The 12,578-nt window shown below is 35.5% G+C and overlaps 1 protein-coding gene across 2 annotated transcripts in view; it reads left to right on the top strand.

Annotated features, from left to right (window-relative positions):
• Nucleotides 1-12,578, top strand: part of LOC111156812 (RALY RNA binding protein like) — a 686,812-nt gene that overhangs the window by 605,805 nt on the left and 68,429 nt on the right. For both annotated transcript variants that reach the window (XM_022517893.1, XM_022517892.1), the window contains one exon: nucleotides 6,000-6,163. In XM_022517893.1, coding sequence (XP_022373601.1) covers nucleotides 6,000-6,163 — 164 coding nt within the window. The remainder of the gene's footprint in view (nucleotides 1-5,999; nucleotides 6,164-12,578) is intronic.

Below are 12,578 nucleotides of genomic sequence, written 5' to 3'. Positions count from 1 at the left end.
ACTAAATAATAGACTTGAATGGTTATTCTAAACTCTTTTTTATATTTTGCAAGGCACCGTTCAATAATTTACAGCATCAAATGGCATTTTCTTCTAAAAGGTCAAGTCTGACTCTAAATGAAGGACATTCCATGTTATTAAAACTAAACATCAGGGCGCCTGGGTGGCTCAGTAGATTAAAGCCTCTGCCTTCGGCTCGGGTCATGATCCCAGGGTCCTGGGATCGAGCCCCGCATCGGGCTCTCTGCTCGGCAGGGAGCTTGCTTCCTCCTCTCTCTCTCTCTGCCTGCCTCTCTGCCTACTTGTGATCTCTATCTGTCAAATAAAATAAAATTAAAAAATCTAAAAAAAAAAAAAAACTAAACATAAATATTTATATTCTTCCAAGTAAAGTAAAAGCAGATAAATACCTAAAATTATATTGAATCCCCCCAGGGAATGTTTTCAATTTCTGAGATATTAGCAGTGTTAATCCAACCTTTTTTCAGTAGTATCAGGAACAGCACTGAACAGCTGACAACCCCCAGTATAAGTAAACTTCTGTTAATAGAGAAAAAGAAATGCCAGATGTGCTTTACCATATAAAAAACATATATACATATTAAATGATGTGAAATGGGCATAGTTCCATTCTGGCACAATTTTGACCTTGAGTAACTTAACAGAAGAGAAGCTACTTGAGCTATAGTTAACATCAAGTTGCAATTGTTTGATTGTTTACAGAGTAGAGCATAGATATATTCATGACTCTTGGAAAAACATATTAGCAAGAGGCAATGTATGTGTTTCGTTATGCATGTTTAAATAATCATCTAATAGAATAGTATTCCACTTAAAACGTTTGGAAATAACAGGATGGTACACTTGACAAAGGGTATATGATTTAGAGGCAGAGGACATGAGTATCAGGCCTAGCTGTGCTTGTGCTGCCTGGCTAAGTGACCTGGGCAACATCACATCATCCTTTTTTTTTGTCTTCATGGGCAAAATGACTTAACAATACCCACATTACAGAATTATAAGCAATTAATAAGAGAATCATTTTACTGATTTATAACCTCAAAACTGCTATTTGAATGTATTGACTATTTCATTAACCAAAGCTGTATACGAAATATAGCAGATAGCAAAGTTGTGCAAATGGTAAACATTATATTGCATTCAAAAAATTGCAGAAAAACACTGAAAAGAAATTTTAAAAAATAATAAAATGAAAAGACATTCAAGATTTCGATCACCTTGCCTTTAAAAGCATGTTCAAGAAATATCTGCACAAGATCCAAGAAGACAACTTTACTGAAAATCTTAGAAAATTTTAATAACAATAAAAAAACCAATAGAAATTATTCATTTTCTGGTCTCCAGTTAAGTGTGCCTTTGAAATCTCCTAATTCAGTTGAAACCAAAAGCTTACTTGAAGTCAGCATGGAAATTATAGACAGATTTTGTGAAGTTTGAATAATTCAAGCAGAGTAGAAAACAGATATAATGAGTAGGCTATAAGAATCATTCACGTGGTTTTCAAACATATTCCTTCGTAAAAAAGAATAGACACCTTAATTTGATTTTATAGACTATGCATCTGTCAGAAGATAAACATGCTGAAGAGAAGGGTTCAAGTTTCAATCAATACATAGGAAGATCTCTGATCCTCTGGTTACTGATCTTCACATATGCTGCAAAGCCCCAGTGAGATGAACTTGTTTTCAGGTTTGGGCTGTAGGCAGCCTAGTTTTTTAGCCCCTAGCACAGACTACATGTTTTTGTTAGCATTAAGCTCATGGTGACTGTAGCTTTTGATTCATGAGTAAGGAAAATGAAGAACTCTTTTCATGAGGGAAATTTAGAAAAAAAAAAAAATAGGTAATTACCAATTCTTGAAATCTATTTATCTAAATAATTTATCTAAAATTAAAAATTCATTCTTCAGTGATAAAATATTATGCAAACATTACATTAAAATTTTTTTAATTTTAAAATCACATTAGGTGACAGTGGAAAAATAGGCATTAAGTCAAAGTCAATCAGGTAATGATTATTAGAATATGGCATATCTGCTTGAGAAAATGCACCATAGCAATTAAAATAAACATTAAGAAGACCATTTAGCAGGCTTGAGAAATGTTTTTAATATAAACCAAGGAGAATTAACCGGAATACATGATTATACATATACTTTGTTCTCAACTATGTGAAAGATATGGATACTTGTGGAAAAAAGATTAGAAAATGATAGTAATCTTTTCTTTTTATTTATTTAATTTATTTATTTATTGAGAGGGAATGAAAGAATCTTAGGCAGGTTCCACACCCGTGCAGAGCTTGTCATAGGACTCAATCTCACAACACTGAGATCACGACCTGAGCCAAAATTCAGAGCAGACATTTAACTAATTGAGCCAAACACATGCCCCACATAGTAGTTGTTTTAGAGTATAAGGTTAGGAGTTATGTCTTTTTTAAATGTTGCTTTATTATTATTGAGCTTAATACTAACAAGCTTTTAATAAAAACAAGCATTCAAAATTATATTCATTTTATATGTTAATATGCCAGTAAATGTCTATGTCCAAAATACAGCTAACTTTTAATAACTAATATCCATATTCTTCATAGAGACGAGCTTTGTTTATTTTTATCAAGTACATTAATATTGTTTATCAGATTTTACCTTTTTCTAGGTAATAAAATTACATATCTCAGCCATTATTAAAGCAAACAGAATTCCAAACAAGAAATGAGCACTTGAAAAGTAGAAATATTTATTAAATAAAGTGAATTAAATCCTCATATTTTTGTACTGGGTTGTTTTTAGTAAAATCTGGCTACATTTATTTTATTTACTCTTGAGAATAGGTCTTTTAGGGTTCTTATTTTAAAGTAGACCTTGAGGAAGGAAGGAATTCTGTGTTTAGCTTCATTATAAATCATTATCTATTGGCCAATAAATATTAGAGGGAAAACAGTATTCTACCCATATTAGGGAAAATAAAGAACCATTAAAGAAAAGGAGAGGGAATGTAATTCTAAGAGTGGAAGGAACCCAAAAAATGAGAAGGAAGAAATTCTAAACTTTTCATTGCCCTTTGAGATTTGGATTCCATTTAATTCAATTGCATTATAATCTTTGTTGTCTGTAATCTTAAATGGACTATTTCCTTTGTTTCGGTAATTCTGCTGATCTAATACCTTATAAGGTAAAATTTCTTAAATTTTCTATAAACAGAATTCTGATGAGAAAGCCAATGGTGTGTCTCCTTTCATGAGTTACCTCTTACCTACTTCCCTCTGCTTTTAAAAGAACCCTACATCTTACCTTAAATCCCAGAAAGTCTGGCCCCATTCCCCATCCTTATCTTGTTATGTTTTTGTGCATTAGGACAATACCCAGTCTTCCTTTTATTTCTGGTAAACTCAAGTGTAGCCAATGAAAATTAAGAAACTTCTCAACTCCGTTAAATTTTATAAAATTCAAAATTATGCTGCCATGTGAAGTGTCCATACACTTCTTTAGTTGTTTTTTTTTTTTCATAAATTATATGTCCCTTTTTTAAAACTTAAGTTCTGATATTGCACATCTTCCCATCACGTGGCAGAAAGAATTGGTAAAAACTGCCTTGATTCCTTGATGAGAAAGGATTCATTGCCCTTCGAAGCAACTCACCAGAATATTCAGAGAACAAGGGCTATGCTCTATAGGAATTGACAGCAGAGGACACGCATGACACATACTGAGTATGTGACGAAAATGTATGTTGCATACCAAAAGCATGTCACAAATACAATGAACAAACACAGCTGTTTTCTCAACATAAAATGAGGCCTGCGTGATACTGGAGGCTTTGTAATTGTTGGCTGGGGTAGCAATAGGAAATGGTGAGAAACATTTCACTTTCCTGTAAAATATTCTTGAACTACATTGTCACTGAAGTCGCGGTGAGTAAGGTGGCTTTACTTGGCCTGCGTTTTCATTATAGCATTTCTCCATTGTGGTATATTCTCAACCCAACTTATAGATTAGCTTAATTAATGAACCAGCTAAATTGCACTTTCGTGGCCCCGGAGGAAATGGCTCCTCCAAAAGAACTTGCCTTTCCTCTGAAGCAGCAGCATCTGCCCTGGAAGAGATGAGTCAATTGCCATATTTTTTTTGTCTTCCCTCAATAGCTCTGGGTGTTCGAGCTCATAAAAAGTGCCTTCGTATTTTGGCTCACTAGCTTAAGGTGCTGTGTGAATTCAACTTATAAATAAGTAATGGAGTCCTTGTTTTGTGATTGAAATGAGGGGCAGGTTTCGTTGACCCTTTTGAGTTTCCAGCCCCTAGTGGTATGGATGATATTCATAACCCTTTTCAGCTTCATCCTGCCCATCCTCTTTGAAGGAAACTATAATGTGTTGACATCCATGACCTGTTCTCTGCTAGCAGTTCTTCAGCTCTAATGGACTTTGCTTATTCACAGAGGATGGCACCTTTCTTGAACTCTGTCTCATTTTATTTCTTTTCCTTTCCAGACATCTCTTAGTTTCTCCCCAGCATGCTTCCAAATAGTTTTCGAACACTTTAGCTCTCTAATGTAGGAGACAGCCCCAGTACTAAGTTCTGCTTCAAGCGTGGTTTATATGCTCCTTTTTTTTTTTTTACCCCCATAGTATCATAGTTTTGAGTGTTTCTGAATGAATATTTGGAAACCTGCCTATCTTAATTTTTACTGTATTTCATATATTGTTGTCCAAAAGGGGATTCATCTGTATGCGTAAATAAGATGTAACTTTATAAAATGACCTATTACAGAAACTGTTTTTTTCCTATTATAGAAACTTCTGACTTTTATATTAGATTATTCTTATTGACTGTTTTAAAACAGTTATGAGAATGTAATCTATATAATCTATATATAATGTCACAATAAAGTAGTATCAGTGATCATTCTAAGTCAATAACACTATTCCCTTTAGAGTGGATAAAATAATAACACATCTGGTTCACTGGTAGATAGTTTTTTTAAAAAGTGAGTGAGTAAATATATCCTCATAGTTTTTCTCTGATTTTTTGCTTCTCAAATGTGCTAAGTATGCAAAAATGTGTTGTTCATGAGTATGCAGTATGAACAATATGAAAGCTTCTGAATCTGTGAATTATATATTTATATAAATGAGTAAATATTCTCATACTTTTATTCCTTTCGTTGTTCAGTGGCAATGCATTGATTGTGTCAATTATCATTTTTCACTTTTTAGTAAAAGCTTCTAGAATTTTTATTGGTACTTTTCTCAGGGAAATTTTCTATATCTTACTATACAAATATCACTAGTCTCAGTTCGCATGTCTAGCAAATGGTCAGAATAATAAAAGACATCGTGATACCTATTTCCACTGGTACTCTAGTCAACAACATTTTATCCTCTTTTTTACTGAAATCCAGTCTCCCTTTTTCTACAGCCAGAGGAGTCCTTTGTTACTTAAAAAGTCCTTAGAGGTGCAGCACCATGTTGATTTGTCTCTCACAGCTGCTCTCTTTAATCTAGACTCACTTCAGAATGATTTTTCATATGAGCTGTTTTATGATGGAACAATAATCCGCTTTGCCTTGTTCCTGATTCGGCATGATCTCTTCCTCTTTTCAAACTAGTGCACTAATAAGGGCTGATGTGTAAGAGGAAGATTTCTGTCCTAGGAAGGATAAGTCTGTAAGACTGAGCAAAGAAATATACTTGGGAAGAAAGGTCAGCTTGATTTCGACAAATGGCAGGGTACCACTGGAGTAAATCCCTGTCCTTTCGTACTTTAAAGATGAGTTCATATTGGAGAGCCAGATTCTAATGTCCAGAACGCATAGACTGTTAGAATCCTATTTCTAATAAGCACCTGTGTGAGAACAACCACCATAACAAAAACATTTATTGACGTTTTTTACAAGGCCATTTTCTTAATCATTTCACACATTTGACAGAACATGGAGGCATAAACCAACTCTCAGCCACACTTGTGTTTTGTGAAGGTTATTCGATTACCACGGCCGTGTGCCTCCGCCTCCCCGTGCGGTGATTCCACTGAAGCGTCCCAGAGTGGCCGTCACGACGACTCGCAGGGGAAAAGGGGTCTTTTCCATGAAAGGGGGATCGAGATCTACCGTCAGTGGGTCGTCTTCATCAGGCTCTAAATGTAAGTAATCTTCCTTATTTTATTTCTGCTTAAGAGAGGAGGGGCTACTTATCATTGCACTAATGCCTATATTCAGTAAATTAATAATTACGGATTTTCTGTTAGGTACAAAGTATGAGAGAAACATAAAATGGATAAGAAAGGGACTCAGCTTTGTGTCATACTACGTTGCAGTAGGGAGACAGACACAAGCATGACTAACAAAAACCCAATTTGAGGGGCGCCTGGGTGGCTCTGTTGGTAAAGTCACTGCCTTCAGGTCATGAACCTGGAGTCCCGGAATCGAATCCCGGAGTCTGCTTCTCCCTCTGACCCTCCCCCTTCTCATGCTCTCTCTCTCTTTCTCTCTCATTCTCGCTCTCTCTCAAATAAATAAATAAAATCTAAAAAAAAAAAAAAAAACCCAATTTGAAAACTATTCTCAGGGCAAGTAACACGTTTTAGGCCCACCTGGTTTGTAACATATTAAAGTTATGAAATATAACGTGTTGCTTTTAGGGAAGAAAAACTATTCACTCAAAAGAGAGGGCATGTACTATCTTTTCAGGGAAAGAGTATGCAAAATTAATACATGCTTTGAATATTTGAATGCTGGGATAACTAAGACAGGCAAATGACATACTGGAGATGTTAAAAATGTAGCTTCCCATACTATGCTAAATCATTATGGTTATGTGTCTGGAAGTATATGTTATGTCATAAAAAATAAAATAATATTAATATAATTTCATGATAATGAGTGAAAAGTAAAGATATAAACTTTCTGACAAAATATACTGCTAAATTTTTATACAGAGGAATTCAGAAAAATTAATTTATTATAATAGTATTCATAAGGAAAAGATAAAAGAATTTCATGCATTCCTTGAGATTACTTTGTAGCAGAGAAGAGATAGACAATAAGCAAACAAACTAGAATATGAGATGTTACACTGTAGAGCATCGCTACACCAAAGTATAAATAAAGAGAAAGTTTCATACGATGGTGTATGGCTACCCCTCTCTGATGAAAGTGGCATTAGAACTGAGACTTGATGGAAGTAAGGAAGTGAGAGAGTGAGCCTGAAGCTCTTGGGGACAGAGCATTCTCACAGGGGAATGGTCAGTGCTGTGACCTTAGGTTAATAGTCAGGGAACAGCAGGGAAACCAGAGTGGCTGTAGCAGAGTAAGGGAGGGAAAATGTAACTGGAAATAAGGTGAGAGAGGTAGCAAGAGGGCAAGTTCCAGAACAGATTGGCAGGCCATTGTAGAGACTTCATAGTTACTCTGCATCCTGACATTTTAGACAAGTAAGGCAAATACTATTATCCCAATTTTATTTTTTTAAGATTTTTTTTTTTTTTTTGGAAAGAGAGAGAGAGAGAATGAGCAGTGGGGATGGGCAGAGGGGGATTGAGAGAGATAGAGGGGGAGGGAGAGGGAAAAGCAGACTCTCCCACTGAGCAGGGCTGGATGTGGGGGCTGGATCTCAGGATCCGGAGATCAAGACCTGAGCCAACAGCAGATGTTTGTCCCCACATGCTATCCACAGTAGGACATTGCATTTTACCTTAGTACCATCAGAAATACTAAGAAGGGACACTGTTGAAATATTTTGTTTTTACCTGAGAATGTGCAAAAAACATAGTTACCAGTAGCACTGATGCTTCTGGTAAATGACTCAAGTTTGATTTGCTTGGAATTTGACTTAGCTAATGAAAGCTAAATAACAAATTAAATTGAATTACAGTTCTGTATGTTCTTATTTATCCATTATCTACCTATTCTGTGGATAAATATGAATTCCCTTTTTGAGCCTTAGTTAAAAAAAAAAAGTTTTTGCAGCAATCTCTAAACAGAGCCCTGCTTGCTCTCAGATTATTGTCAAAAGCAAAGAAAGTTCTTGAATTTGGTTCTTGCCGTGAAAAACTGAACATTGAATTGTCTGCTAGTTTTATAGACTTTTTTTTACCATGGTGATACTAACTTCATTTCAAATAGAAATATCTTAAGCATCTATGGAGTCTTTGCCATGTAGTCACTGTTTAAACAGTGTTTATAAATGGGAGCTTTACTGGCACTTTGACTATGAAAGTTCTACATTGTGTACAAGTATTCTGAGCTTTGTAGAACTTGAGTGTTCTTGACCCCCAGACCCTAAATGCCAATAGCATTCCTCAGTCTTTGTTACAGCTGTATGTCTAGTTCTACATTTCTAAATCTTCCCTAAGGGGATAGTACCACCTTGGTTTAGAACCACTCGGTCATGGCCATTCTTTGTCAGTGCAACCGAGTAGGACTCAGCCACTTGACTGTCATATACCCTATTGTTGCAGAGAAGAGTAGTTCATTTCCTGAAGTTGTTTGAAAGTAAATATCTTAATATTAAATGGTTACATTGTGATTGGCCTTTTTATTTTTTGATTTCTAGTTTTCTTAAATCATGAAGAGATAATAAGGATTATAAAAATCTTTTTTGAGGAGCTTATTAAGAGTTTCTATTGGGGGGCACCTGAATGGCTCAGTTGTTAATTGTCTGCCTTTGGCCCAAGGTCCTGGGATCAAGCCCCGTGTAGGGCTCCCTCCTCAGCAGGAAGCCTTCTCCCTTTTCCACACCCCCTGCTTGTGTTTTCTCTCTCATTGTCTCTCTCTCTCTCTCTCTCTGTCAAATAAATAAATAAAATCTTTTAAAAAAAGAGAAAGAGTTTCCTTTGGTTCCATAATAATCAGATTTTTCTAAATGAAAAATAGAATATATTTCCTCTTTTCACATAGAACAGAATGTGTGTTTTACCTTGTTGATTGTATTACACAGTCCTCTCTAGTCTTGCTTTTTTGTGGAAAATTATGTCAAATTCTGAAAGTGATTATTTAAAAATCTTTTACAATGATAGTGACTTTATAAAGTTTTTCTTTTCTTGAGATTTGGTTTTATACCCCATGTCGCTTGGTTGGTTTTTATATAGCATTTTATAATAACAGTAGGAGAAAGAATAGCTAACACTTTCTGGTGTTTCTGACAGCTGTTGTTTCAACCATACATTAATACATATATGCATTTAAATATATTAAGTCATTTTACAATATTAATTTTACATATGTAATTTCATTTATTCCTTATAATTGCCCTATAAATGAAGTATTATTGTTATTCTCATTCTATAGATACGGAAAATGAGGCATAGAAAAGTTAAGCAATCTCTCTAGAGTCACAGAGCCATTTAATAACAGAGCCAGGAACTATAGCCAGGTTCTAGAACATCAGGCCCCAGAGCGTAGTCTTTTCAGTCTGTGGCCTTTTCAATGCCGACTCTCTATAACCTCCTGGAGAACTGTAACTTTTACATTTATACAATATTGCATTTACTGTTTTTAGCTTTGAATTCTGCTTTGTCTGCTACTTTGATCCTTTACTGATAAGGTTTTCTTTTGGTTCATGTTTCCCTAATACGTCCATTTATTTTTTGGTCTTTTTATATATTAGTCTCCTAGTGCAGCTGTAATAAATTATCATAAACCAAATGATTTAAAACAACAGATATTTGGAGACTAGAAGTCTGAAAACAAAGTGTCGGCAGAGCTGCGCTTTGTCTCTGGAAGTTCTAGAGGACAAATCTGTTCCATTCCTTTCTCTTAGTTTCTGGTGTGCTGGCAATCCTTGGCGGTCCTTGGTTTATAGACGCACCACTCCAGTCTCTGCCTCCGTTGCCCTATGGTGTTCCCCTGAGTCTTTGTGTCTGTGTCACCCTTCTGCTTAAGAGGACACCAGTCATATTGTATTAGGGCATACCCTAGATGACTTCATGTGGAATGCATCAGCAGAGATCTATTTCCAAATAAGGTCATATTCACAGGTACTTCAACAAATGTTTTGGGGGAAAATGTTCCAACCCATAACACTGTCACTTTATTTATTTACCCCTTCCTTCCTTCCTTCCTTCCTTCCTTCCTTCCTTCCTTCCTTCCTTCCTTCTTTCCTTTCTTTAGAGAAGGAGAGAGAGACAGACAGACAGAAAGAGGGAGGGACAGAGGGAGAGGGAGAATCTTAAGCAGGCTCCATGCCCAGCACAGAGCCCATTGTGGGGCTTGATCTCGTGATCATGAGATCATGACCTAGGCTGAAATCAAGAGTCAGATGGTCAGCTGACTGCACTACCCAGGCATCACACACTGTCATTTTATTTTTGTATATTTCCTAAAAACAAAATAAAGCTGGATTTTGGTTTTTAAAAGCAATATGAAATTCTTTGTTTTTTATAGGGAAATTTGATCCTTTTACATTTAATGATTAACTAATATATTGGTAATTATATTCCTTCCATCCTTATTTCAAGTATATAATTTGTTGTTTCTTCTTTTTAACTTTTCCTTATGCTTGGTTAATGAATTTTCTTTTAATTCCTATCTCTTCCACCACAACTGCTTTAATTTGGATATTCTACTAGGCCTCTCTATTTCATTAGTAATTATATTAACATATTAAATAGTTCTAAATAAATATATACTTACCTATTAATCTCCTAAGTCAAAAAATAGCTATTCTAGGGGTGCCTGGGTGGCTCATTCGCTAAGCAACTGTGCCTTCAGCTCAGATCATGATCCCAGGGTCCTGGGATCAGGCCCTGATTCAGGCTCCCTGTTCAGTGGGAAACCTGCTTTTCCCTCTCTCCCTCCCCCTGCTTGTGTTCTCCCTCTTGCTGTGTCTCTCTCTGTCAAAAACTAAATAAAATCTTTAAAAAAAAAAAAAAGTTATTCTAACTCCCATTCAAGACATGAAGTTTTGAAAGCTTTTACTTCATTACTGTCTCTACACCAACAACCTTACCTCTATATTCCTTACCCCACCAAAAATGTCAGGTTTTATACATAAATGTTAAAGTTTTAGTTCCCAGCTTCTATTACATATTTATATATTATATATATCTTTTCTTTTTCAGATATTCTGTACCTAGTGCTTATTTGCCAACTCCCAGTGTCTGTCATCATTATTACCCATTAAGACTCAATATAAAATTTTATAAAATTCATTATTTATATCTATTATTCTTTAATTCTTAGTTTTTAGGTTACTTCTAAAATAATTTTCTTGGGTAAATTAAAAACATGATTTCTGAATCTATACATATCCAAAAAACTTTTTGTTTCCCTCACATATGTATATTTTGACTTGATCCAGAATTTTAAAATCATGCTTCTTTTCCCCCTAGTATTCTACATACCTTATTTCCACATTTTTTTTTAACATTCCAACATCTTATCACTTCTGGTAATTAACCCATGGTAAATTGAAAATAATATAAGTAGAAAATGCATTTAATGCACCTAACCTACTGAACATCATAGCTTAGCTTAGTCTACCTTAAATGTGCTCAGAACACGTACATTAGCATACAGTTGGGCTAAATCATCTAACACAAGGCCTATTTATAGTAAAGTGTTGAATATCTCATGTAACTTAATGAGTATTCTACTGAAAGTCAAAAACAGAATGGCTGCATGGGTACAGAATAGTTAAGTGCATTGGTTGTTTACCTTCATGATCATGTGGCCAGCTGAGAGCTATGGTTTCCTGCCACTGTCCTTCATCAGGAGACACTACAGTACCACATATCGCTACCTTGGGAAAAGACCAAAATTCAAAATTCAAAGTACTGTTTCTACTGAATGTGTATAGCTTTTGCACCATTATAAAATCAAAAAATCATAAGTTGAACCATCATAAATCATGTGTTTCTGTGTAAAGGTGGCCATAGCATTTTTATTAACATTTTCTAACATTGGTTTTGCATCCACAGTATCCACCTGTTCTGGTTGTTTGCCTCCTACAAAGAGCTGTGCTCCCTTGTTTGCTTTGTTATAGAATTCCTCAACTCCCCAAAATGCACATGAAGCTCTTTTTCTTATGGGCAGTGAAGGACTAAGAACCAATCAAAACTTTTTATAAAATTGGTAGCTATTTTGGGCCTGACCTTTCTTTTGGCATGTTGAGAAGGACTTTTTGTTCTCAGATGTAAATCGAGATAGGCTGTCTACACCCAACAACGCATCCTTTCTCAGGAAATGCCTCTGGAGTCAGTGGCAACCCTCAAATTCTCCAAGGATTATACATTGCAAGGTGCAAGTTATAGTCCTTCTGTTCACTCTAAGAGAATTTACTGGAGCCCCTTTCTTCTCTCCTAGCAACTCAGGGATCAATAACATTCTTCTCTGCCTTCTAGCAGAGGGAAGCAAGTTCTTTTCTAAACCACCTGTACACTTAGTACCCTCTCCCACCTCCACATGTACAAATGCTGTATTCCCATACTTCCACCTCCTTTCAGGAGACATGAGGCTTTAGGTACATATGGATGTTCTTCCAGTTTCCATGTCAGCCATAGTCCATTAATTTTGGAATTTAATTAACATTATGTTTTGGAAGTTGAGCCACCCACACAT

The sequence above is a fragment of the Enhydra lutris genome, unplaced genomic scaffold, assembly GCF_002288905.1.
Source record: "Enhydra lutris kenyoni isolate GAN:26980312 unplaced genomic scaffold, ASM228890v2 scaffoldscaffold49, whole genome shotgun sequence".
Lineage (NCBI taxonomy): Eukaryota > Metazoa > Chordata > Mammalia > Carnivora > Mustelidae > Enhydra > Enhydra lutris.
This window is presented reverse-complemented; position numbering and strand designations above follow the sequence as displayed.